This window comes from Pyrgilauda ruficollis, unplaced genomic scaffold (genome assembly GCF_017590135.1).
Source record: "Pyrgilauda ruficollis isolate IOZ18807 unplaced genomic scaffold, ASM1759013v1 scaffold111, whole genome shotgun sequence".
Taxonomy (NCBI): Eukaryota; Metazoa; Chordata; class Aves; order Passeriformes; family Passeridae; genus Pyrgilauda; species Pyrgilauda ruficollis.
The window spans coordinates 1,489,967-1,514,835 of NW_024509322.1; the positions used below are offsets into that span (position 1 = coordinate 1,489,967).

General features: G+C 43.6%; 1 protein-coding gene across 1 annotated transcript in view; it reads left to right on the forward strand.

Annotated features, from left to right (window-relative positions):
• The window catches only part of EXOC4 (exocyst complex component 4), a 124,422-nt gene extending 102,604 nt beyond the window's left edge, over positions 1-21,818 (forward strand). The window contains exon 10 of the mRNA XM_041477485.1: positions 21,754-21,818. Within this exon, the coding sequence (XP_041333419.1) occupies positions 21,754-21,818 (65 nt within the window). The remainder of the gene's footprint in view (positions 1-21,753) is intronic.
• The last annotated feature ends 3,051 nt before the right edge of the window (positions 21,819-24,869 follow it).

A 24,869-nucleotide genomic window follows, 5' to 3' on the forward strand; every position in this document is an offset into this window, starting at 1 on the left:
GCTGTAATTCCAATAAAAAGTGGTTTACAGCACTCAGGGCTGTGCTCTCAGCAGGGGGAGATGGCAATTTGGCCTGACCCCAGGGTGAGGAGGGATGTGCCCAGTGGGTGGCTGTACAGAAATCAGTGTGGGCACCTTTTTAGCTGCTGTGGAAATGTGAGGATTTACCTAGAGTTGCCTTCAAGTTATTAGAACTGTAAGCAGATGAAATTTCAAGTCTTAAAGAGTTCAGGAGCTGTGATGTGAAATGGAATCATAAACTTGGAAAAGCCCTCAAAGGTCGTCACATCCAAGTGTTCCTCCAGAACTGCCAAAGCCACCAAGGTGCTGAAGGGCCTGGAACATCTCCATGCCCAGGGGAGGCTGAGGGAGCTGGGGCTGCTCAGGGCAGGAGGACACAGCTGAGGGAGCCCATCCATGGGGATCCATGGCCAGGCTCTAGATGTGCTCGAGCATCTGAATGTCATTCCCAAGCTGAGGGGCCCAGCCCTGAGCAGAGCCCAGAGGGGCTGGAGTCTCCTCCCTGGGGACATTCCAGAGGCACCTGGATGCTGCCCTGTGCCCTGGGATGGCCATGCTGGAGTAGGGAGTGGGACCAGTGACCCACTGGGGTCCTTTCCAACCTCAGCCATCCTGGGATTCCATCTCTGGAATAACAGGCTGTGCTGTTCTGTGCATTGTTCCCATCTTTATTATTTCTCTGGGACTTAATTTGTAAGTGAAGCATTTTGGTGCAGAACACAAAAATAATTCACCACCACCACCAACTTCTTACATGATTCCTCTCTCTGACTTAAACCAACCTCAAGATATTCCTAACTTCAACTTTCACGTTAAAATGAGGATAAAAATTAATTCTTTGCAATCTTTACTTCCTAATTAGTTCCCTGGAAGAGGGAAGTGCTTGGAACTCTATTAATGGTCGTGGCTGGGGCAAGTGTGTAAAAAGGAGATGATGCTTTGCAAAATGAATTTCCATGTAAATATCTGACACTTAATTTGTGTCTCTTAACCCTAATTGAGGAATTTGGTGGGGCTTTTGGTATTTTATGAATCTGGGGGGAAAAAATGCCTCAACAAAAGGCCCTTTCTTGCTTGATAAGTGAAGAAACCAAATGTTTGTTCATAGGTGTGATTAGGAGCCTGGGTGCGCTCCTCTCACAAACACCTCAGGTCTCGCTTGGAGTTTCAATGGACCAGTTTGGCATTATTCCATCAATCCCAGCAAAACTTCTCTCTGCTGTCCCATTGTCTCTGTCATTATATCCTGCCTTGCTGCTGGAATATTCTCCCAGAGCCTCTCTGGAAAATAGAATAGAGTATTACAGAGAAAAGCCAGGGGTGGGGTTTATTAAAATATTTATAGCTCATTATCATTCTTGTTGTTTCAACAACTCATTTTGTGTATAGAAGTTTATGTAATTGATTTTATTGGTTTTTCCATGATTCTTTATCAGAGCCTACGGTTTTATCCAGAATTTTTGACCAGTTAACACATTTGTGTGTCTGAACTCTTCACACCATGGGGCTTTGTGTTTTCATTGGCGTGGGGATTTTGGGGTGGGGGTATCCTGAGCCACTGGACTGGGTAAAAATGCTCCTGTGCCACCTGCACACCTAGATCCACATGGTCTCCTGCAGCTACGAAATGTTTGTGTCTCTAAAGGCTTTATTTTTATGAGTTTTGTTACTGGAGGATCCAATTTAGAAATTTAACAAAAAGTCACCTGCTGGAGCTTGGCCTTTACCTTTGTATGACAAAAGATGCTTTTCCTGTTTCAGGTGCTGCAGCTACAAAGCAGAAAGGGGAGAATAACTTTATTTTTCCTTCTGTTGAGTGGTTATAGAGGTCTGAAATACAGAGATAAATCCTGCTTGGGGCAGGAAAAAATATGGCATCTCTTGTCCGGGAACTTGAGGAGCAAATCCTCCATTCCCAGTTAAAAGTTGCTACGAAGAGGGAGATGAAGGAGTTCCAGGATTCAGAATTGTGTCCTTCTCTGCCTCTGCTTTGACTCCTTTGGAAAACAGGAGTCCTTGCATGGAAAACTTGGTAAAATAGTAAAAAATTATTTGTAGTAGTTCAACGCCATCTGTCATGAAGGAGTGGTTTTTGCTCATTCAAAGAATCACCATCAGAGGTATCAACCCAAAATGATACAATCTGAATTCATAAAAATGGGAATGGACATTTAGGGTTTACTCTTGTGCTCTGGATGAAACAGCTGAAGGGAAATGGAGTTAGAATCGATTTGGAATGATTTCCACAGAGACCAAAAGGACAAGGCAGACCCTCCCAGTGGACAACAGTTTAAGGGAATTGAGTGTGGATCTCATTAGGATGGATTTAACACACTGCCAGCAAATTCCTGAGGGTTTGCTGTGGATAGGGGATCTCTGCCATGGGTGAGGATGTATTGTATTTGTGGGGTGCCCTCGTGGCAGGGAGGAATGATGGATCTGACTCCATGTTCTCAGAAGGCTAATTTATTATTTTATCATACTATATTATATTAAAGAATACTAAACTATACTAAAGAATGCACGTTATTAACACTTCAACATTAACAGAATGTGTGAAAGGATTTTTCAGAAAATGTGAATGCCACAAGGATGGATCTGTCCCAGGGAAAGAATTCCCAGCCTTGAGAGACATCTCAAGGGAATTTTGAAGCCTTTGGAGTGTGGTAGGTAAAGCTTCATCCTCTGTCCAAGGTGCTATTTCTGATACCTCCTCTTTTATTGACTCTGTTCACATTCTCCTCAGCCAGGAGTGATTAAAACCAAGTTAATTGGAATATTATGTTCTCCTGGTTTAATAGTGCACTGTGAACCTACTAGTAAAAGCCTGAAGAAAATAGATTTTAGTTGAAAATTTTTTATTTCTTTTCTATTTTTTAATCCCATGCTATAATAGCACAATCCCTATCACTAAACAAAAAAAATCTTAAAATGTAATTAGTGTAATTTATCCAGGGGACACTTGATTTCCCTGCTTTTCATTAGTAAAACTCAGTCCCAGGCTGCCTTTCTGGCCTGGTTTAGTAATTGAATCTGATCTCTCAGGGCTAGACAAATCTGCTTTAGGTGGGAACCACAATGATTGTGTTTGTTTTTTTTTTTTTTCATGTTGTTTGTTAACTCTACATTTAGTAGCTACAGAAAATCAGAAAGAGAACCATAGTAAAACTCAGTCCCAGGCTGCCTTTCTGGCCTGGTTTAGTAATTGAATCTGATCTCTCAGGGCTAGACAAATCTGCTTTAGGTGGGAACCACAATGATTGTGTTTGTTTTTTTTTTTTTTCATGTTGTTTGTTAACTCTACATTTAGTAGCTACAGAAAATCAGAGAGAGAACCATGGAAAGGTTTAGGTTGGAAGAGACCTTAAAGATCATCAAGTTCCAACCCCTGGCATGAGCAGGGAACCCATAAAATCACATAGAATTAAATCAAAGATGGAGAGTAGGAATTAATTTCCCTCCTTTCCCACTGGAGTAAAGGAAATCCACATCAATCCCAGCTGATTTCCTGTTTTTTCACTGGTCTGGGAGGTTTTCTTTGTAATGTTCTGAGCAAAGCCCTGTTGGGTTGCTGTGTTGGATGATGCATCAGCCAGTTCTTTCTCAGCTTGTAGGAAATCACTTGTGTTGGGGTACAGCCATAAATACCTTATTGCCAGGACCAAAAATACTTCATTTTATCTTTATTTTTTCAGTCTTTTCTGCCCTTACTGGATGTAGAAACTTCTGAATTAGTCCAAACCAAGCATAAACCATGTCTTGTGCACTGAGTCATTAAAACAAAGTTGGGCCAGACAATTGAATTAAATGTGGAGGAAGAAGATTTAAACCTCTTTCTCTCTGTTTTAATAGGAACTTGATGAAAATGACAGTGGATAAGCAAATTATAATACATTTGGATGAAGAAGTGGCAAGTTGGAGTGAGAGGTTGGGATGTCTGGATGGGAAGTTAATGATGCAGTTGTGAGGCAGAATGAGGGGATGGATGTGGTGGATGTAATACCAGGGAAATTAAGCAGGTTAATTCCAAGCCTTGCTGCAAGATTTCCATTACTCTGCACTCTGAGAGCAGATTATTACAGTTATTTAATGTGTTTAACCCACTTAATGTTTTTGGATTGTGCTTATGCAGAAAACCAGAGGATGGAAGTGTTTAAACCTCACTCTTTTTTTTTGCAGAAAAAGGGATTTTGTTTTTCATTTGGAAATAGCCACATATAGCACACTCAGTGTCCAGTTGCTGATGTTCCTGTGGAGAGCAGAGCAGGGTTTTAATTTGAAATATTTAATTGGAGAAAAGGGCTCTGCTTGGCTTCCAGACTGTTTTCCAGTGTGGTCTTTTTTATTTTATTTGTTGCTAAGCTTCCTCCTTTCCCTTTTCCCTCATTTCCTCCTTTCCCCCAAGAGTTTTCAGCCTGGAGAAAACTCCAGGGATAGCTCAGAGCCCCTTCCAGGGCCTCAGGGGGCTCCAGGAGAGCTGCAGAGGGACTTGGAGAAAGTGAACAAATCCTGAAAATTTGGATGCATACTTGAAGGTTTTGTTTCTTCACTAAAAGTGGAACTTGATTTTCAAAGTCACTTAATTGACCTATTTTGCTTAAAAATGCTTCCATTTCTCCTCAGTGTCTCAGAAATATCCCCAACCAGCTCTTAGGCTGGGATGTTTGTGTTCAGCTTGGGCTGAGCCCTCAAAATTTGGGAGGAAATAATTTTATTCCAGTTGTAGTGCCTGATCTTTTAAGAAATACAGGGACAGGCTCTGAATTTCCCTGGATGAAGGCATTGAGTGGTCAAGTCTTTCATGCAGCTTCATGTCCTGGAGGTCTCACTGTTTTTTGAGGACCCAGAAGTTGTTGGGATTGATAGACTTTGGAGACTGGGGAACCTCAATAAATAGAATTGCATCTGCCTTGCTTTCTGTAGAAATTTGCTCAAAATCCAGGGTAATGCTACAACTGTTTTAGGTAAAAAGTTTTATATAAAACACATAAATATGCTTTTAGTAAGTTTTTGTCAGCATTCACAAGGGAGAAGTGGAGACAGCAGAAAAATAGGTATTTTTTAAATTGATGTTTTGGGAAAGAAATAGGTATTTGGGGGCAAGAAATAGGTACTTCAGGGCAAAAAATTAATATTTTAGAGCAGGGGAGGAGAAGAGGAGGCTGCTGGGCTGGCAGGTCGTGGAGCACAAGCCTTTCACGGCAAGAAATGGGTACTTTTGGGCAAGAAATGGGTACTTTTGGGCAAGAAATGGGTATTTAGAGCAGAGGAGGAGAAGAGGATGTTGCTGGGCTGGCAGGTCATGGAGCACAAGCCTTTCACACTTGTGGTGTCTGTTCTGCTCTTCCCTAAAAGTGCTCTTAGGCAGAACCAGATTTCTTCCCACAACGTGGGTTTCAGATTAAATGGAGTGGATATTGCTGTTAGAGGTTACTCAGGAAAACTGATCAAGAAATTATCTGTATTCACAGCTAATTAAGTCAGGAGGCAGAGATGGTTTAGATGGCAGCAACACAGGTGCCTGCCTTGGTCTGGAATGATTTTGGGTGTGCCCTGAACCATCTCCAGGAGCACCTGAACTATTTAGGAATAACCTGATCCATGGAGGTGGATTAGGAATAACCTCATCCGTGGAGATGGATTAGGAACCTGCAGGTGTGCTGTGCTCCCAGTCCATAATCCTAAACTGACACTTGGATTCAGTGCTTCAGCATGATCTTGGCTCTTCTCCACACCACAAATTAAAGGTGTTTGGGTTTTTTAGGGTTTTTAACATGAGATGGTTAGTTCTGGGCTTTGACAGAGAAATCCTCTGCTTTTTGAGCACAGCTGCTGCTGTTGGGTGAAGGTTTTCACAGATCAAACTAGCTGTGCAGAATTATTTCCCCAGTGAGACCAAGGCACCTCCATGCTTTCAGCCCTGCTCGGAAATTTCAGTGTATTGGAGAAGGGAAATGCTATTTAAAAAATAATAAATCTGTTCCTTGACAGGACTAGCAAATGTGCCTGGTTTCTGAGAAGCAAGAGCTGTGTGTATTTACTTGGACCTTTTCTATTTGGTGCCTGCTTCTGACATTCTGGACATTTATGGATGCATTTGCTTTGTCTGGCTTTCTGAGGAGGAAGCCATCTGGTACTGTCAGTGTTATTGGATCACCCTTCCAAAAAGAAAAGGAGATTTTGCTTTTCATCCTGCATTTGAAATAGCTCATTAATTAAAAATAAACTTATTGAGAGACATAATACATTAAAAATATATATAAATATATATTGGGAAACGTGATGCATTAGGCTGTGCACTTATCATGGATTGTGCAGGGGAGGGCACAAGCCAAGGAGAGAAGTTCAAACCTCACTTGGCAGCAAAATCAGACCATGAAGTCCTGTAAAAAACACTGCACATAAGCAGTGCTGGGGACAGAGGGAGGGAAGGGGAGGCAAAGCTTTCCCTCAATTCCCTGCACTTCATGCTGGAGTTGAGCATCATTTCCAAGCAAAGGGCAAAACCCCAAACGTCTTCATCTTGTGTTTCTGACTTTCCTGGTGGGTCCTTCTCAGCTGGTTGCCTCGACAGCTTCTCCTCAACCTGATAAATGAGGGTTGCATTGTTTTTATTACCCTCAATATGTTGTCTACTGTGCTGTTAATGCTCAGTGGCAGGAGAAATTCCTGCTCAAGCTCATGCAGGGAATCGCTGAAGTATCCAAGAGGCCTCAGAAGCAGATGTGAAGGATCTGATTTTCTCTGCTTGTTAACTCATATACAGAAGATTAAAATGAATCTTTTTTGCTTCACAAATTCTTGAGGGTGAGGCCGTGGGTTCATCCTGACAGCTGGCAGAGAGTCCTTAATGGAATTATGAGCCAGGCTGCTGCAGCATCTCTCCCCTTCCTCCTCCAGGGCCACGTGCAGGGCAACGAGGTGTGAAAATTGGGAAAATTCCTCCTGTCCTCATCTGGGAGCAGCACACTCCTTCAGAGAGGAGATGTTTTATACCTTTCTTCCAGGATTTACGTGAGCAGCGGGACACGTTTTATAGCAAGCCCTGCCTTGTTTTTCTCCCTTGTGGTTTTTCCCGTTTGGGATGCATCTTGTCCTGGTAACCTGAGGAAGTGCTGACTCCACAAGCCCTAGTGAGGCTTTATCTGAGACTAGAACTTCTTTGTCATGTTCAGCCTTATCATGAGGGCTCTTTTTGCCACCATCTTTTGTCCCTTTATCTCCCAACTCGCGCAGTTGGGAGGAAAAAGTATGGTCAACCATATTTCCTCCTGAGGGAGAGAGCTGATGCCGTTTCCCTGTTGTCCTTTTGATGCTTTGTTGGGACTACCTAAAAACAGAGGCCGGGCAAAATTAAGGGAATAAAATGTGAGTATATTTATTTTTATATAATGTATATCTTTTTATATGTACAATTTATTTTTTTTCCAAGGCCAGGCTTGGAGCACCCTGGGATAGTGGAAGGTGTCCCTGCCCCTGCAGGGGGTGGCGCTGGATGATTTTTAAGGTCCCTTCCAACCCACACCATTCTGAGATTCCATGAATCCCATCACCAACCTCTAGGAAACATTTCCCAGCTTTGGGCAGTAGTTTGATTTTTTTGGCCACACAGATGTCATAGGAGAGGGAAGACTTCTGACTCCAGTGGTGGAAAAACAAACCAAGTGAAATTGTCTGCTCTTTCAGACCTGACTGATGGCAGAGTTTAAATTTCAGGTGTGTATCGTGCCCTCAACACCTGAGTGTATATATTTAAAAAAAATGAACCTATTCAGTTGGTAAACAATGTTTAGGAGGAAAAAAAAAAAAAGCTGCTTCATTGATGTGTTCTGTGTATTTGTATCTTTGCATTGTGTACTCCTGTGTTCTGGGACTGCTGGAGAAGGTCTTGAATGCAGGGAGCACAAGTCTAATTATTTTGTTCACTAGAGGCAATAATTGGCTTGTTCAGAAGTAATGAGATAACTCAGATGTAAATTCGTTTTGGAGAGGGGGAATTTTAATAATGGATAATCTAGGAAATTATATCATGAATGAAAGAATATTTCTGTTTATAAAAGGAACAAGTAGTGTAACTACAGAAGGTTGGGGCCATTTCAGCTCATTCACAGCTGGAAGGAAAATCTGGGTGATTGCTGTTGACTCCTGTGTGAGCTGGCTGCTCTGAGCTGGTGCAGAGGGGTTTGAACAAGGCTCTTATCCTGTGAGTATTTCCAGCATTCAGGAACTTCCCTATGGAGAGAGTTTAAGAGATGAACTGAATGGTGAAATACATGAGGGGCCACTGTAAGTGTAAACCTTATGAACATGTTCTGGTGAATAGAATCCAGACTTGAGCAGTTGTATCTTGATGTTTTTCCTTAATTTTTTTCCTTAGCATTCCTCAGAACATCCTTCAGGCAGTTTTGCTGAGCCAGTGTGTGTTTCCCTATACAAACAGGGTTTGCTGTTTGCTGTTACAGCTCTGATTTTGAAAGGCTGGTCTTGGCTTATTCAGTGTCACAGCTTTATTTGCCTGATTCTCAAGCAGAAATGCTCGGTGCTGATTCACATCCAATGCTGGCTTCCTCTGGGGCTCCTGAGGAGTCTCCATGCCTTGGACTTTCAGCCTTGGCTTAGTGAGCTTTGCTCTGGTGGATGGTGTGGAACAAGATGATCTTTACAGTTCTTTCCAACACAAAACATCCTGAGACTGTTGATGCCTTGAGAAGGCTGAGCTAGGACAGAGACTAGATGGAGTTCCAGAATAAAGCAGGGATGGATTGAAAGGATCTCCTCCATGGATGCCCCTCGGGCAGCACAAGAGCCCAGCCAGGGCTGCCCCCAAGATGAACCCAAATGGCCCCAAAATGCACGAGCGCTCCCGGGGTCTCTCCCTGGGATCAGCTCTGCTCCATGTGCACACTGCAGTTCAGTGTCCAATTCCAGCTCAGCCCCTGCACTCCCATCCTGCTTGTTTTTCTCTCTGCAGCCCACGGGCTTTGTGCTCCTGGGCTGAGATTTGGATCATTTGTCCTTGGTGCCCAGCTGGAGCAGGAATTGTTTTGTCTCCCTGCTCTGTGCACAGAGCTCGCCATCCCATAATATGAAGCCCAGACCCACACATTAAAGCAGCTCAGAATGTGAAAAATAGAAAAGCTAAACCCTGAGGCATCACCGTGAACCTGCTAAAGCAAAATGTTGGTGCCTGGTGGTGTCCCCAGGAGCTGTGAAGGTGAGGATGAGTTAGGTGGGCACTTCCTGCCCTCCACTTTGACTCTTTTGTCTGTGAACTGTCTTTGTGAATTCAGGGAGTTGAGCAGGGGGAAGATTTGAGATGCTGAACCTTGTTGAATGATCCTGGATTTAATCAGAGAATATTTGTTGGCTTTTTTAGCACCCTTCTGCTCCTCTCCCCTCACCTTGTCCTTTGTTTCACCCTCTCAGTTCTGTGTCAAGCCCTTCTGGTTGGTCCTGTGCTCAGGAACTGTGGCTAATTTTAATCAAGCCTGAACTGTCATTCCGGTTCATCAATGTCACATTAGCGTCATTTCTCTTCATCAATGTCACATTAACAGTAAACCCCAACTCCCTGATTATTAAAGTGGATGGAAATCACTGCTCTGTGTGTGGCCAAATAGCTGCTCATCAGCAGGGTGCTTGATGGGCCCTGATGGTTTCATTCAGGCCTTAATCAAGGACTCGCTGTTCTGCTGGGTCTGTCCTCGTGCTGTGGAGTCACATTAACACCTGCACACCCTCCCTGTTTCACATCTGGAACAGAAACCTGGATTTCAGCTGAAGCAGTGCTGGAATTAACAGCTTAAGCCCTCGGTGGTAATGAGACAGAATTAAGAATTGGTGTTTAAGACGGAATATTGGGAAGGTGGGGAGTCGTTAGGGAGGGAGGATGAACAAATGTGTTTAGGGCAGAGCACTGCCTCTTTATCCCTGGGATAAATCTTCACTGCCTCATTAACCTGGGTTTGTTTGATTATTTCCTCTGTTTCTTCCCTTTTCCCCGTGTTCTTTCCCTGAATCTCTTCCTTGCCCCATACCCACAAGTTTGTCCCAGTTTTGTCTGGTTGCAAATACAGACTGTTGGTTGTGCCTGAATTTGTGCAGGCTGATCCACACTTGGCTCTGAAGGTCCAAGGTAAAGCTTTGGGGTTTTAATCCACACTGACCTTTGTTACTTCTGTGGGCTCTGTTTGTCCTTTTGTTTTCTCTGTGAGCAGACAAAAACTTGCACATTTCAACAGATTGGGTGTTTTGACAGGAACGAACATGGGATGTGATTTTGGAAGCACAGATGATGCTCAGGTTGGAGCTAGGTGGTCTTTAAGGTCCCTTCCCAACTCAAATCATTCCATGAGGAGTGCAAAGCATCACCACAAAATCTTGTAGCTCTGTTATTCCTCAAATCATTCCGTGCTCTGTTGAATTCCATTGAGGTTTTTGCCTGCCTGTGTGACCCTTTATTAAAGAATAATTTGTTTTTCCCCAGTTGGCACAAAAGATCCCAGTCCAGTGCAAGGAGCATTTTGGTAATTCATTAGTAATTAGCTGAAATTGCAAGTTAACCAGTAGCATAACAGGAGAGGTGACAGGATGAAGCTGCTCAGGCACCAAATTAAATTCCTCTGATCCCTTAAGTTTCCCCACATTTAGAACACTATGCTAGAATTCCATACAAATATCCATGGATGTGTGAGCATTTCAGACTCAGTAAAGGAGTAAGATTTGAGCAAAGGGGTTTTGATGCATTTTCTGCACTCCAACCCAGGCTCTTTCTGCCTGAAACCCCTTTAGCTACTGAATTTCCAAGACATCTTTTCCCCAATTCCTGCCTCAGTTTCTGTGTGGAAAGAAAAAATTCTTTGCCAACAATTTTTGCCCAACTTTTAGTTGGTAATTGAGTCAGTCCTACCACAGACTTTGCTGGCATTAGACTTAATTAGTGCCAGCCTCGTTAAAGGGAAGCCAAAAGCCTGTCCTGTGGTGTTTGTCAGTGGCAGATCTGCTCTGTCAAGGGGAGTTACAGTTAACCTTTCACTGTATGGATGGCAGCTAAAAGGTGCTTCCATCCTCTTCAGCTGTCTCCAGGCTGGTTAAAGGTCAGCATTTTGCTTCTGGCACCAGGATCCTGCCAGGGCACTCTTGTTTTTCCAAGAGCCCACCTCACCCAGGGTCTGGTTTCCAAGCTACACCCTCAAAAGACAACCAAAAAGCAAATAAAATAAAGAAAATGCAGGTTCCATCTTAAAAACAACCCAGAGCACATGCTTTGGAAAGAACAAATTCCTGTGTGCGCTCTTCATTAGCGAGGCCTGGATTTAATTGGACTCCTTAAACCAAAAGCCCTGGTGGCTTCTTTACTCTGGTGCCACTTGTCAAAGAATCCATTTGTTAGGAAGAAGCTCTGCTCCTTGTTTCCTCCTGTACTTTTCTCTCATTGGGGTCTGTTTTTAGGATATATTATAAAAATCACATTCAAACACTGTTCTCGGGTGGGATTTGTCAGAGTTCAGCATCTCCTGCCTCTAAATTTTTCCCTCTGGAGGAGCAGCTGAATCAAAGCTCAGCTTTAGCAGCACTGGGTAGCTGGAAGAGAGGGAGAAAAGGGATGTTGGAAGGAGACCTGGGGGGTGGCAGAGCCTGTTTTATCCCCTGAAGATTCTGGAGCCATGGAAAGCCTTTGGACTCAAGATCCACAGTGCAAATTAACACAGAAGCTGCTTGCAGACCCAACTGGACTTTTAAAATCTGGATTTTTTTTTATCATCCACGTGGCCACAGCAGCATCTGAGGTGGAAACTTTACCCTGGAGGTCAGCAGATCCAAAGGCAGGTTATGAAGTTCATTTCTAGCTCTAAAATCAGCTGAGGTTTGGGTTTATCAGCAGCAATTTAAGGCTGTAGTGGGCTCTGGAAAGCATAAAAATCAGAGCAGCTGTGGGTAGGTGTAAAGGGTTTTCCTTTCTCAGTATCTTTCATGTTGTTAGAGCTGTGTGATAAATAATAGGATTATTGATGTATTGGTACATGGTTGTGTAAGGCTTTAATTAGCAAGGATCCTTTACAACTGATTTCAAACTCATTTATGGCTGGCATTGTGATACACTTTTTTATTTTGGCAAGCTGGATCTTGATAAAACTCAAATAATTTTGCCTTTTTTCAGTGATACCCACCTATGGTGGAAAAAACACCCATTTTTTGGGATCATTTATCAATGAATTGGTGCTGAGTTTTTCCTGGAACTGCCACACAGGGGAAATGAAAAGCAATGACACAATTTACAAACAAGAGTAATTTCAGCTGTTTATACACTATTACATCTCTGCTTCCCAAGGAAACTGCTGAAGGAACATTGTAAGTTTAAGAACAGCTTTATTTTTATAAACACTTCTTTTAATTGCTGAGCTGAAGTTGTGTTTATTACTGAAAACTCCCAAGGCTTTCTGCAAACAGTGCCATCTCGATTTAGTTATGTATTTTCATCCTCCTGGTTATGCTCTGTTTTTCTCATCTTTTCTTAAACTCATTTAGTCCCCAGGTTTCCACATATTATGGAAACCATCCCTGTTTGCCTGAGACCAATTCCAGCTTTCTAAGTGAACAATACTAAAAGTTAACGAAAGACTTTGTTCTTAAATACCATCCTCATGTAAGGCTTGGGAGTGTTACAGAAATATTCTTTTTTTTTTCAGTATAAGCCTTGTCTGAAGTATCTTAATCTTGATTTTCCAGAGTAATAAAAGGAGCAGAGAGGGATTTACCTCATAGATGTGCAGCACCAAAGGCTGTATTTTATAACCTGTTTTACCTTCCTTGGATATCCTGGAATGGTTTGGGTGGGAAGGGAATTTAAAGCTCATCCAGTCCATGGCAGGGACACCTATCCCAGGCTGCTCCAAGCCCTGTCCAACCTTTCCTTGGACACTTCCAGGGGCAGCCACAGCTTCTCTGGGAATTGTATTCCAGGGCATCCCCACCCTCCCAGCCAGGAATTCCTTCCTTTGGGAAGGCTCCTGCCTTCTCTGTCTTCCTTTTGCTTGAAGAATGATTTGCTTCCTTTTGCAAGAGGATTGAGCTTCATTCCACCTTGCAGTGATCCCCCCTCTCCTCCTGGTTTTGTCACTCATCCAGAATCCCAGTTTCCCAGCCAAGGATTAACCTGTATCCCATTTTGGGGAGGAGGAGGAGAAGAATCCAGCTCACCTTGCAATGGCACCTCCACTGCTAGAGGAGGATCCTGGATATCCCTGCTCCAGCCAGCACGGAGTGAATGTGAAAGGATGGACTCCCCTGGCTCTGCACTCCATTTCTGCAATTCCCTTTGAAACCTTTCCCAATGGATTCAGTAGGATTGTGACCTATTTTTGCTATTGCTGCCTTGAAAAATTCAAATGACGCTCAGTGAGTACTCTGGAGCTGTTTTATGGTCACTACAAAAAGCAGCTGTGGAAGGGGGAGTCAGCAGCTGGGGTGTGCTTTTCTGCCTCAGTCCTGTTCTGCTGTCCCAAATATGGTTTTTAGGGAGAAGCTGAATGTAACTCCTGTCTGTGGTTGGGTGAGAATATAGGATGATCCCAACTGTTCATTTTGGGACTGGTGAGAATTTCTTAAAGCTCAAGTGACCTGACAAATGAATGGTTTTTTCTTTTTCACTTCTTCTCCCCAGTCTCTCTCTAATCCTTTCAGCACATGCAGAAATGGATTTCTTGCAAAACTCTGACGGCACAGCGACCTGTGCTGTGATTCCTACCAAACACTCATTACCTTCTGTGTGAAACCCATTTCCCTAAATCCTGCCATTCCAACATCTTGATTTCCGAGTGCCTGTCCCACTTTTCTTTCTTTGCCATTAACAGGAATTTCTGAATACATCTCCTTGCAACAAATTAAACGAGGTTACAGCTTGGCACAAGAGCCTCAGCTCGCCTTTGTGTCTTCAATCTTTGAACTTTGGCTTTGTCCTTTTGCTTGTTGTTCCCTGAATGCTCTGGCACGAGGACAAAATTAAAAAGCACTTTAGCTGCTGCTGAATGGTGGGTGATGCTGAACCCTGGTCTTGAAATGGAAATTAAAGCCCCATCTTTTTTACATTCCCTTTCTTAAACAACAGGATATTGATCCGCTGGGTTGAAGCCTTTAAAAGAGCTGCTCTGTTATCTTTCCTCCTGGTTTATTTTTCTGGAGGAGCACGTTTCAGTTACCTCTGCGTTCAGCGGCCTGAAAGAACGTGGAGATCAGATTGAGGTTATTAGAGGGATAAATCCTGTGCTCCATTTGCTGCTTTCTTATCCTGCCTCATGCCACTGATAAAAGCGGCGGGATCTGAGGCCCAGCTTTGTCTGCAAGTTTTTTAACTGTGGGAAGGGCTCCTGTTAAATGTCTATTTGAGATTAAAGTCAGATGCATCAAAACCATTGATGTGTTAAGCCCGAGCGAGCTGAGTTCCTGTTTGGAGTTTCAATGTGTTGTAGTGCAGTTGGACACGGGTCTTTGTAGGGCCACTGTCCCAGCTCTTCCCTGCACTCATTTCCTGGGAGATGCTGCATAAGAACCGAGCTTGGACCTGTTTTGGGAGCAGTGGTGGCTTTGTAGTGTCTATTCTCAGCAGCAAGCCCCAGCTCTGGGTGGTAGTACCTGTGCAGTAGGTGCTCACTGCTGGCAGCACACTTGTCACCATCATATTTTCTGGAAAAATCCTCTTTGCCAAGGATTCTTCTCCTGGGAAGCTGAGAAGTCTCAAATTAAAAGAAAAACAATATCTCATTGCTTCTCCTGTGTTTTGCTGCTTTGGAATGTGTTTGGACATTGTTTACCAACAGGGGATTGTTTCATTGGTTTCTGCTGTGAATTGTTTTGATTCTTTGGCCAATTGGGGCCAGGCTGTGTTGGACTCTGAAGAGAGTCACGAGTTTTCATTATTGTCTTTTAGCCTTCTCTCTGTATTTTTTCTGTATTCTTTAGTATATTTTAGTATAGCATTCTTTAGTATAATATCATAAGATAATAAATTAGCCTTCTGAGAATGTAGAGTCAGATTCATCATTTCCTATATCAGGGGTCTCTGTAAATACAAGACATGTTCCAATCCACCTCAGTTCAGCTCCATCCCTTCTTCCCAACTCCAGAGATTTCAGGAAGGACTAAAAATTGGCTCCTCTGCACTCAGTGGCTCGCAGAGAACTTCTGCAGCATGAGTGGAAAATTCAGCTCGTGGAGGTCAGGCAGAAGGGGAGGCACTGCAGTGTCTTGGGGTTGTTCCATGATCCCATCCCAGGATTTGTCATTCCTGGGTGTGCTGCTGATGCCTGAGAGGCTGCCTGGAACAGAGGCTGGACAGAGCTAGAGAACAGAGAATTACTAAAGTCCTAAATAGATACACCCTGGGCAGTGCAGGAGCCTGGCAGAGGCAATGTTGGAGTTCTGGCTGCTGAGAATTTCAGACTTTCTGTGCTACCAGACACTGACCCCCAAGAGAACTCTGCATTGACCTGAGGCCGTGGAGAAGGCTTCCAAAATTCAATTATAGAACTGGGATTACAAGTATGTAGTTGGTTAGAAGTGTGTAATACCACAGGGTGGAAAACATGGAGTTTGGAGTTTTAGAATATAGTAATACATATAAAGCTAAGATGGAGGTTTTAGGGCAGTAGGTGGTCCTTCAGCTTCTTCTTCAGCTTCTTCTTCAGCTTCTTCTTCAGCTTCTTCTTCAGCTTCTTCTTCAGCTTCTTCTTCAGCTTCTTCTTCAGCTTCTTCTTCAGCTTCTTCTTCAGCTTCTCTATGGGTGTCAGTGGTATTTTGTGATGAGGGTTCCCAAGATTCATGGTGGTCAAGAGTTTTTTTGGCAGATATAAATTTGCTCTATATCAGGGGTTAATTGTCCAATTACAGCTTCAGGTGATGAAGTCACATTCCCCCAGTTTGCTTTGTCCTTTCTGGGCTGAGGCTGTGAGGTGTCCTTGGTTCTCAGGCCTGGATTGTTCTGTCTGCCCAAACTGTGAAGAGAGCTCACAAACTCTGCATGGAGTTCAGAGCTACACACTGACGCAGTACAGGAGCTGGAAATAGAAAAGCTAAAATTTAAGGCATCAGGAGAGGGGTGCAGCATCCTGGGGCTGTTCCACGATCCCAAGCCAGCGTTGCGTCGTTCCCGGCTGGCTGCCAGAGCAGATGGATCCCCATATGGACACTCGCTGGGGCTCTGCCACCTGTACTCAGGCTGGGCTTAGCCCAGGAGATGAAGCAAAGGGAAATCAGGAACCACTCCAGTTTTTGTGGGGCTTGCTGTTGTCACAGCAATTAGTGGAACAAGCGGGAAAAAAAAATAAACAAATGGATTTAATGAGTGGTTCAGTAATCCAGGAACAAGTGTTTCCAGCACCTCCTTGCTGGGGTGAGGTGGGCTCTACGTGTTCTTGTCTTCAGAAATGCAGAACGATTTGTTTTGATGCAGCTTTGGGGAGAAAAAAAATGGAATTAAACAAGTTGGTTGTCATTAAAAGTATTGCTGCTGACTGATTTAAGCATATCTTCATCTCCCAGAAATAATGATGTTCCAATTAATGATTAATGGGAGCAGGTTTGAATTTTAAAAAAGCAGGGAATACATGCTATGAATGATTTGCCATAGATTTAGTCTGTTAATGTGAGGTTTTTCTACAACATAAATATGATATCTAAATTTACATTTCTTTGCTTTTTTTTCAAGCAGCTCTGCTACTGCTTTGGATATTCTCTACGAGGTGGATTCTGTATTAGTAGGGATTTTTTAAAAAACAGATATAAATATATGACTTCTAACAGTTTGGGGATTTTTAACATCATGTGTGATTTTGCAATAATCTGTCATTTGGGCTCTGGTTTATATTTCTTAGGCTTTGTTCTGGTGTCAGGATTGCAGTGAGAGGTGTGCAATATTTTATAATCCAAGGGAAGCAGCACCAGAGATCTGAAGTTCTGGTCTTTCTAGGAGTTTTTAAGGTGGATTTAAATCATTCCAGTGTGTGCATCAGAGACACTTTTAATGTATATTGGATGGAGTTCAGGCTGGAAACGATGGATTTAAGGAGCTGGAAGTAACAGGTAACGACTTGAGGACAAATCAGGAGATTCACTTTGTCTACACAAGGATGTTGCTCGAGGGCCTTCCTTCTCCAGTAACTCCGTGTGGAATGGGAAAATTCAGATGTGTGAATTTGCTTTGTTACCTGCTATTTTATTTAAAAGCTCTCCTGCTCAGATCCAGCCAAAACAGTTTCAGTCGTTGACTGAAAATTCAGCGTTTTTAGCTCATCAGGACATCTTTTACAGCTCAGTGTCCTCAAGGTCATGGCCATCTCTATTTAATTTTCTGTCTGTTGAGGAAATAATAGAAAAGCCCCATAAAATTAACTTTTTTTGGTTCTCTTTCCACCCAGTGTATCACTGGGTGGAAATATACACTGGAACTGGACGAGCTTTAAGGTCCCTTCCAACCCAGACCATTCTGGGATTCCCTGAATTATTCATTTATCCTCTTTTTTAATGTTCCCTTTTCCTAGGGATTCACTGAGCACAGAGAGGACAGGTTTTAATGCCCCATCCAGCTTTGGCATGCTGGGGAACAGGAGCAAATTGTTCCATTTCTCAGGAAAAATTCAGAAGTGAATTCACATCCCAGGAGTGAAGGTGATGAGAACGAACCCCGTGGCCCTGAGGAAGGTGGTGGATGGGATGATTCCCAAAATTCCCTGAGGAAGGTGCTGGCTGGGGTGATTCCCAAAATTCCCTGAGGAAGGTGCTGGCTGGGGCGATTCCCAAAATTCCCTGTGTGTCCAGCAGCACAGCCACTAAATCCAGGCAGCTCCCTGCACTCCTGGTGTGCCACCAGCTCGGTTCCTAATGGATTGGTGTGGCTTTAATGACTGCGCTTGTTTTCTCCAGGAAAAGCTCTTCCTAGGGACCTGACAGATCACCTCTGCCATGCTTCCAGACGTCCCGGCTCTCTAATTCCTCTCCCTAACGAGTTTTGTGCCGCACGATAAAATATTCATGTTCCAATAGGTTCTAAACTAATTATCTGCAGCCGGCACTTGCCTGAGCAGTCGTTTGCTGTTAGCTTGGCTCAAGTTAATGGCTTGTATTTCAGTACAAATAGTCCCTCCTGGCTGTTTCCTGTCACTGATTCTTATCCTAAATGGAATTTCCATATGTGTCTGCGGCTAATTCTTGTGACATCCAAAGGAGCTTTCTCCTCCTGCGCCCAGGAAGAGGAGGAGGATGTGTTATAGGTAATATTTTATGTATTATGCAGTTGCTGCGTTTTCCTTGGAAGGAAATGTCTCTGGGTCTGATCTCTTCACACTGTGCAGTTGTACTCAGGGCTTTCCTACACCTCGTGCATTTTTATCAGCTCTAAAATACCAGTTGTTCTACAGGCAGGGACCATTCTGGTCAGGTATTGAAGTTAAACAGTAGAAAAAAGGGAAGAAATTGATGTATCACTGGAAAACACACAGGTGAAATAACCTCAATGTTCATCTGGAGGTGTCACATTTAAATTTGAGCATCATCAGAAAATCCTCGTGATTAAAAATGCCCTTAAAAAGGACTGTGATAAAGGCTGAATAAAATGGTTCCAAAAGGGCTAAAAACATTGTGAATTTTCATTATTCTGCCTGTGGTAATCAAGGGTTTTTCTCCATCCTTTTCTCCAGAGACAAGCCTGTCTTTAAAATATTGACAGATCTTAATCTTTTAATGTTGCCATATGTCCACTTAGAGTAAAAATGTAAATACTTCCATACTCTAAATGTATGGCAGTGATTTTGACTAATCACACATCTGTATGCCTAATTGTTGCTGGGATCAAGGCCTGCAACATGGAAATAAATTAGAATTCTTCGTTTTTCCTTTTTTTTTTTTTTAAACTTCATATTTATAGCAACTAATTTAAACAGCTTGCAGGAAAAAAAAATCTGCTGAAGTTTCTGCTAATTTTTCCCACGTTAGTCCTAATGGGATGTTGTATTATCTGCCATGTCTGAAAAATTCATTTGGACATAAAATTTAGTAGAGATTTGTGTTACAGAAGTGGAGAGGGAGTCTTGCTGTGGGTGTTTATTTGATACTTGAAGAGATTATTGTGTTTTCACTTAAACTAATTGAGACTTTGTACAACCAAGGGGATGCAGGGGATGTTTTCCAGCTCCTCATGGACCCCACGTGGGTGCACCCTTGGAGAGCTGCTGAGAGCAGAGGGGGTTCACCCAAGATCTGCTGGAAAAGAAACTTCTCCAGAATCCCTGGTGTTGCAGAAATGAGCAGAACCTCTCCCCAGCCTGCACAGGTCACTCCACCTCATCCCAGATCCGTTCATTCTCCCATTACTCTGGGTTATTTTTTGTGGCATTTCACCACGAACCCAAGCTGGTGAGTCTGGTGAGCATCTTTAGGTCTGTGCGTCTGCAAAGCCCCGCTGAGACCTCTCATTTGTGGGATTCCATCTTTAGGTCAATAGAACTTTGCAGATGACACCAGGCTGGGTGGGAGTGAGGATCTGCTGGAGAGTGCAGAGGGATCTGGACAGGCTGGATCCATGGGCTGGGAACAGCTGGATGAGGTTCCCCAAGGCCAGGTGTTGTGTCCTTGGGTCCCACCAACCCCGTGGAGCTCCACAGGCTGGGGCAGAGGGGCTGGAAATGTCCCTGGGGATGCTGGTGACAGCAGCTGGACGTCCCCAGGTGTGCCCAGCTGGGCCAGAGGCCGATGGCACCTGGATTTTAGCAGGAATGGAGTGGCCAGCAGGATTAGGGAAGGGACTGTCCCCTGAGCTGGCACTGCTGAGGGACCCCCTGGAATCTTGGGGTCACTTCTGGGCTCCTCGGCTCAGGAAGGAGCTGGAGGGGCTGGAGAGGGTCCAGGGAATGGAGCTGGGAAGGGTCTGGAGAACCAGGAGAGGCTGAGGGAGCTGGGAAGGGGCTGAGCCTGGAGCAAAGGAGGCTCAGGGGGGACCTTGTGGCTCTGCACAAGTCCCTGCCAGGAGGGGACAGCCGGGGGGGTCGGGCTGTGCTCCAGGGAACAGGGACAGGAGGAGAGGGAACGGCCTCAGCCTGGGCCAGGGGAGCTCAGGGGGGACACCAGCAGGAATTTTTCCATGGAAAGGGTTGATAGGCCTTGGAAGGGGCTGCCCAGGGGGCTTTGGAGTCCCCATCCCTGGAGAGATGGAACACCTGGTTGTGGCACTTGGGGACGGGCTGGGGATCAGTCACAGGTTGGACTCAATGGTCTCACAGATATTTTCCAACTGTTGCTGTTTTATATTGTTGCTAAGTTTTGCACATCCTCAGTATTTTTTGGAATTAAGGAGCCTTTAAACAAAACCAGTTCTCCCAGCAGTGCAGGTTGGTGCTCATGGGATTTGTTCCTTTTCCTCCTTGACTCCGTTATCCCAATAATCCTTGTCTCTGCAGAGTGTGAATCTCCAGGAAGGCTGGAAGTGCTGAGACTTGAATCTCTCATACAGGGAAGCACAGAAGTGATCCTTTAGTGTGGGACTTGAGGGAATACAAGTTTTTTCCTGTGTTATTTGTATTCTTGAATGGAATTGTTTTATAAATCCATCATTTACTTGTGCTCTTCCTGAACTGCTCGTCCCTCTCCGAGTGGTGTTGAAGAAATAATTTTCTGCTACATGAAAGATGTCTGATAGGAGGTAGAAATTGATATCTTGATCTTGGCTGTGCTTCCAGGTATTTATCAGTGATAATTTCTTCAATATCCTCTTGATTTGGGGAAAAAATAACCCTGTCTCTTCAGAAGTGAGTGGAATGAATGTTATCGTAGCATGAGATGAATGCAGATTTATAATTCACTTGATAGCAGCTCTATTGTGGTTTCATCTTGATTTTCTAGGAAATGAGTCCCATCCTAAAGGAAATGAGTCATTTAGGTCTGTTCTGTCCACCCCTCCCCACTAATGGGATCGATATCAGCCAAATTTGAAAGGAGCAGGAGGTGCAAAGACGTGGAATTCCGGGGGAAGAAAATTGTGAACGTGAGCAACTGCAGGAGGAATAAAACCAGGGAAAAACAAGGAAAACTTGGCCACTGTGGTTGGCAGAAGCCACTGGCCAGGGATGAGAGACAGAGCTTCAAACCACCCCTGTTTAGAGTCTCCTGGGCAAATGCCATAGGAATATATGGATATTTATGGTTATGGATATATGGAATGTATGGATATTTATGGATATGGATGTATGGATTTATGGATATTGTAGTGGAAGCTGAAGGGACAAAGGCAGCACATCTGTTTCTCCAAGTGGTGATCCTTTAAAGGGTTTTGTGGAAGTGCAAATAGGATTTAGTTATTCCCAGGCATCTTTATTACAGACTTTGGGCTTGATTTTTGTTTTGAACATCCTCCACTCTGCTCAAACAGAAAACAAGGGGTACAAGAGTTCATCCTGTCTGGAAACATCAGAGGTTCATTTTTCTCAGGTTGGAATTGAGTCCCTCATGGACATTTCTTTCTCCCAGATCCATGACTCTACATGAAATGTAGTTACATATCAAAATTAACTCCTGCTTCTTGCTAACTTTGCCTCAGTAATCCTGATTTTGGGAGATTTAACGAGGCTGCACAACTTCCTGGTGTTCTCCCAAAGACAGGAGCATCGTGGGGACTTGGAGCACCTCTGAAATGGTCATCAGTGAAATATTTGGTGGACAGCAGTGAGATTTTCGTGTTGCTTTGAGCAGAATTTAAGGTGGAGTGTGAGCAGGACAAAGCTGTGAACGAGCACGCGGGTGCTGAGGTTAATTAGCTCTGGTGAGAGGCACTGAGCACATTTGTGTCCTGCTGGCTATGTAAATGTAATTAAGGGACACGTGTTTAATGTGGTTTAGGTTTCACCTGGGTCTTCCTAGGGGTTCCTTCACCTCTGGGTAGGTTTAGCTCCGTGCTGGGGTCAGCTACATCCACACATTTATTGAACATTTCCAGGAATGGCCACTCCACCACCACCCTGGACAGTCTATCCCAATGTTTTACAACTCTCTCCATGAAAAAAATTCCCAAATATCCAACCCAAACCTCCCCTGGCACAGGTTGAGGCTGTTTCCCCTCCTCCTGTCACTTGTTTCCTGGGAGAAGAGCAGGACCCCCAGCTGGCTCCACTCTCCTTAAACACTGCATAGGAATATTTATTGAATATTTATTTGGCTCCTTCTGGGAAGAAAAACGTTGGCCACACTTAAGCATTTCTGTAAAGAAATTAAGATGGAGAAAAAGAGAATTAAACCCAGGTCCTGAGCTGAACTGAAATAATCCTGAGTAAATCAGGAAAAACCTTGGAAAAGAAGAGCTCTATTTGCACCAAGTAGTTCAGATAAGGCACAAAGTGTAAAAGGGCTCCAGGAAGAAAATAAAATCAATTAATTGTTACAACTCTAATTCCTTGACTCATCCCTCTTTTTATTTTTTCCCTTTTTTTTTTTTTTTTTTCTTATTTTGCTCCCTGTGGCCTCACAAAATTCCTATTTAAATTTGATAACAGAAAGAATGATTAGTCAGGTGTGTGGTTCTGCTGGGAGAGAGAATGGTTGAGGATGATGAGAAAGAAAAAAAATTCTTGAATTTTACTTGAACTTCCCAAAACTCTGACCTGAAACTGTGGAAGAGGAGCCAGGAGGCTCCAGCAGGGAAGAGTTAAACGTGAAGTTCAAGAATTTTGGTGACATAAATAGGAATAGAAGAGCTGTAAACTTCATTTTGAGAGCCCTTTAAGAAAAGTAAGCTTTGTTCACCAAGTTTTTAAGAAAGGAGATCAATTTGGTGCCATTGTGGCTGAGCATTCTCCAGGAACATCTGTAAACTGTTGAGTTTAATTGCCCTGCAGCTGCCTCTGGTTGGAGTTTGGGGGGGATTTTTGTTTCCTTTCACTCAGTCTCTCATTTCCTTTTCCCTGTGCTCTCCTGGTGTCTCCTTTATTTTTTTGGGTTTTTTTTATGTTAAAAAATAAATAATAACACAAACACAGCTCCTTGAAAGAGCCTGAAGAGAAGAGGGCTTGGCAGGAGGAGCATCTCTTGCTGCTGGAGCATCAATGGGCTCCAGCTGCTCCCAGCCAGGAGAAGGAGTGAAAGGTTTTGGGAAACTTGGTTTGTTGCATTTGTTTACTTTCCATTTTGATTTTTTCCCCCCATTTTTAGATTCATTTCAGGACTGTTTTTGGAGTTTAACAAGTAAACAGGCAGTGCTGGATGGTTCATGGAGCAGGGCTCAGCTGGGAATGGAAAGAACAGGAAGGACAAACCATTTTCAGCTGACTTTTCTTTTGTCCTGCTGAGCTGTGAAGACAACAGTGGGGTTTTAGTGTTCCTTGTCCCCTCAGAGTCCCTTAAAATAATATAAAAGATGAGTTTGGCTGTTGTTTTCTTATGGAACCAATGCTGTCATTGGCAGAGGAGACAGAATTAGGTGACAATAAGGGGCCACAAAAATGCAACTGGGACCTTAAATTTATTTTTATTATTGTTACTAATGAGAGCTGCCCAGCACATTCCAGGGCCTGCAGGGGCTCCAGGAGAGCTGCAGAGGGACTGGGGACAAGGGATGGACAGGACACAGGGAATGGCTCCCAGTGCCAGAGGGCAGCCATGGATGGGATCTTGGCCATGAGGAATTCCTGGCTGGGCTGGAATTGCCAGAGCAGCTGGGGCTGCCCCTGCATGCCTGGAATGCCCAAGGCCAGGCTGGACACTGGGGCTGGAGCAGCCTGGGACGGTGGCAGGTGTCCCTGCCCATGAATTTTAACTGGATGAATTTTAAGGTCCTTCCCACCCAACCCATTCCAGTACTCAGTCAATCCTGTGATTATTATTTTCTCCCCAAAGCAACTGATTATTTTTCCTAGCTACTAAATAACTAATTATTCAGTTTTACCATTTGTTGAACTTAGAATATTAAAACTGGCTCTGCAGATTTAGAATGTGTCCATTTTTTTTTCCCCCTTCCAAGATAAAGATGCACTTTGTATTGCAAAAGGGCTCAGTAATTTAACATCTAATAACACTGGTAAATCACAGAACCCAGATTTTGCAAAACCTGAATCAGCAAATTTAGGAAAGTGTAGCAATAATTACAAAATTTAATTTTTTTCATCGGGTTGGATGGAGGGAATCACAGAATCACTGGAAAATCTGTGCAGAGAGGGAGCCAAATATGTATTTACATCTAATATTAAATAAAGGCGTGTTAAAAACTCAATAACATTTGATGGAACATCTGGCAAAGTGTGTGGCATTGTTAAAAAATATTTCAAACAGCCAAAATATTTGCTGTTACAAAATGAAAACAAACTTCTGTGTGTCTGGGGCTGGGATATAATTGCATCCAGAGCAGAATATATTATTTTCTAAAATCCTGTTAACAGCCTTCCCTGCTGGAGACGGATATCTCCAATTAGGATTACAGCATTTGGAGCGCTGCCTGCGTCACCAAATCCAGCTCCTGCCTGTTCCTGAGGCAGGGAAATCCTTCAGTCCTGCTTGTAAATTTGTCACACCCCATGGGGACAGCGGTGGCTGGGACGTGTGAGCTCCCAGTGGGAAGGGTAAATCCCAGTGTTTCTTGTATTTGCGGGGTTCCCAGAGGAAGGGAGGAATGATGGATCTGACTCCATGTCCTTAGAAGGCTAATTTATTATTTTATGATACTGTATTATATTAAAGAATGCTGTACTAAACTATACTAAAGAATACAGAAAGGATACAGACAGAAGGCTAAAAGATAATAATGAAAAACTCGTGACTTTCTCCAGAGTCCAACACAGCTTGGCCATAACTGGCCAATAAGTCAAAACAACTCACATGAA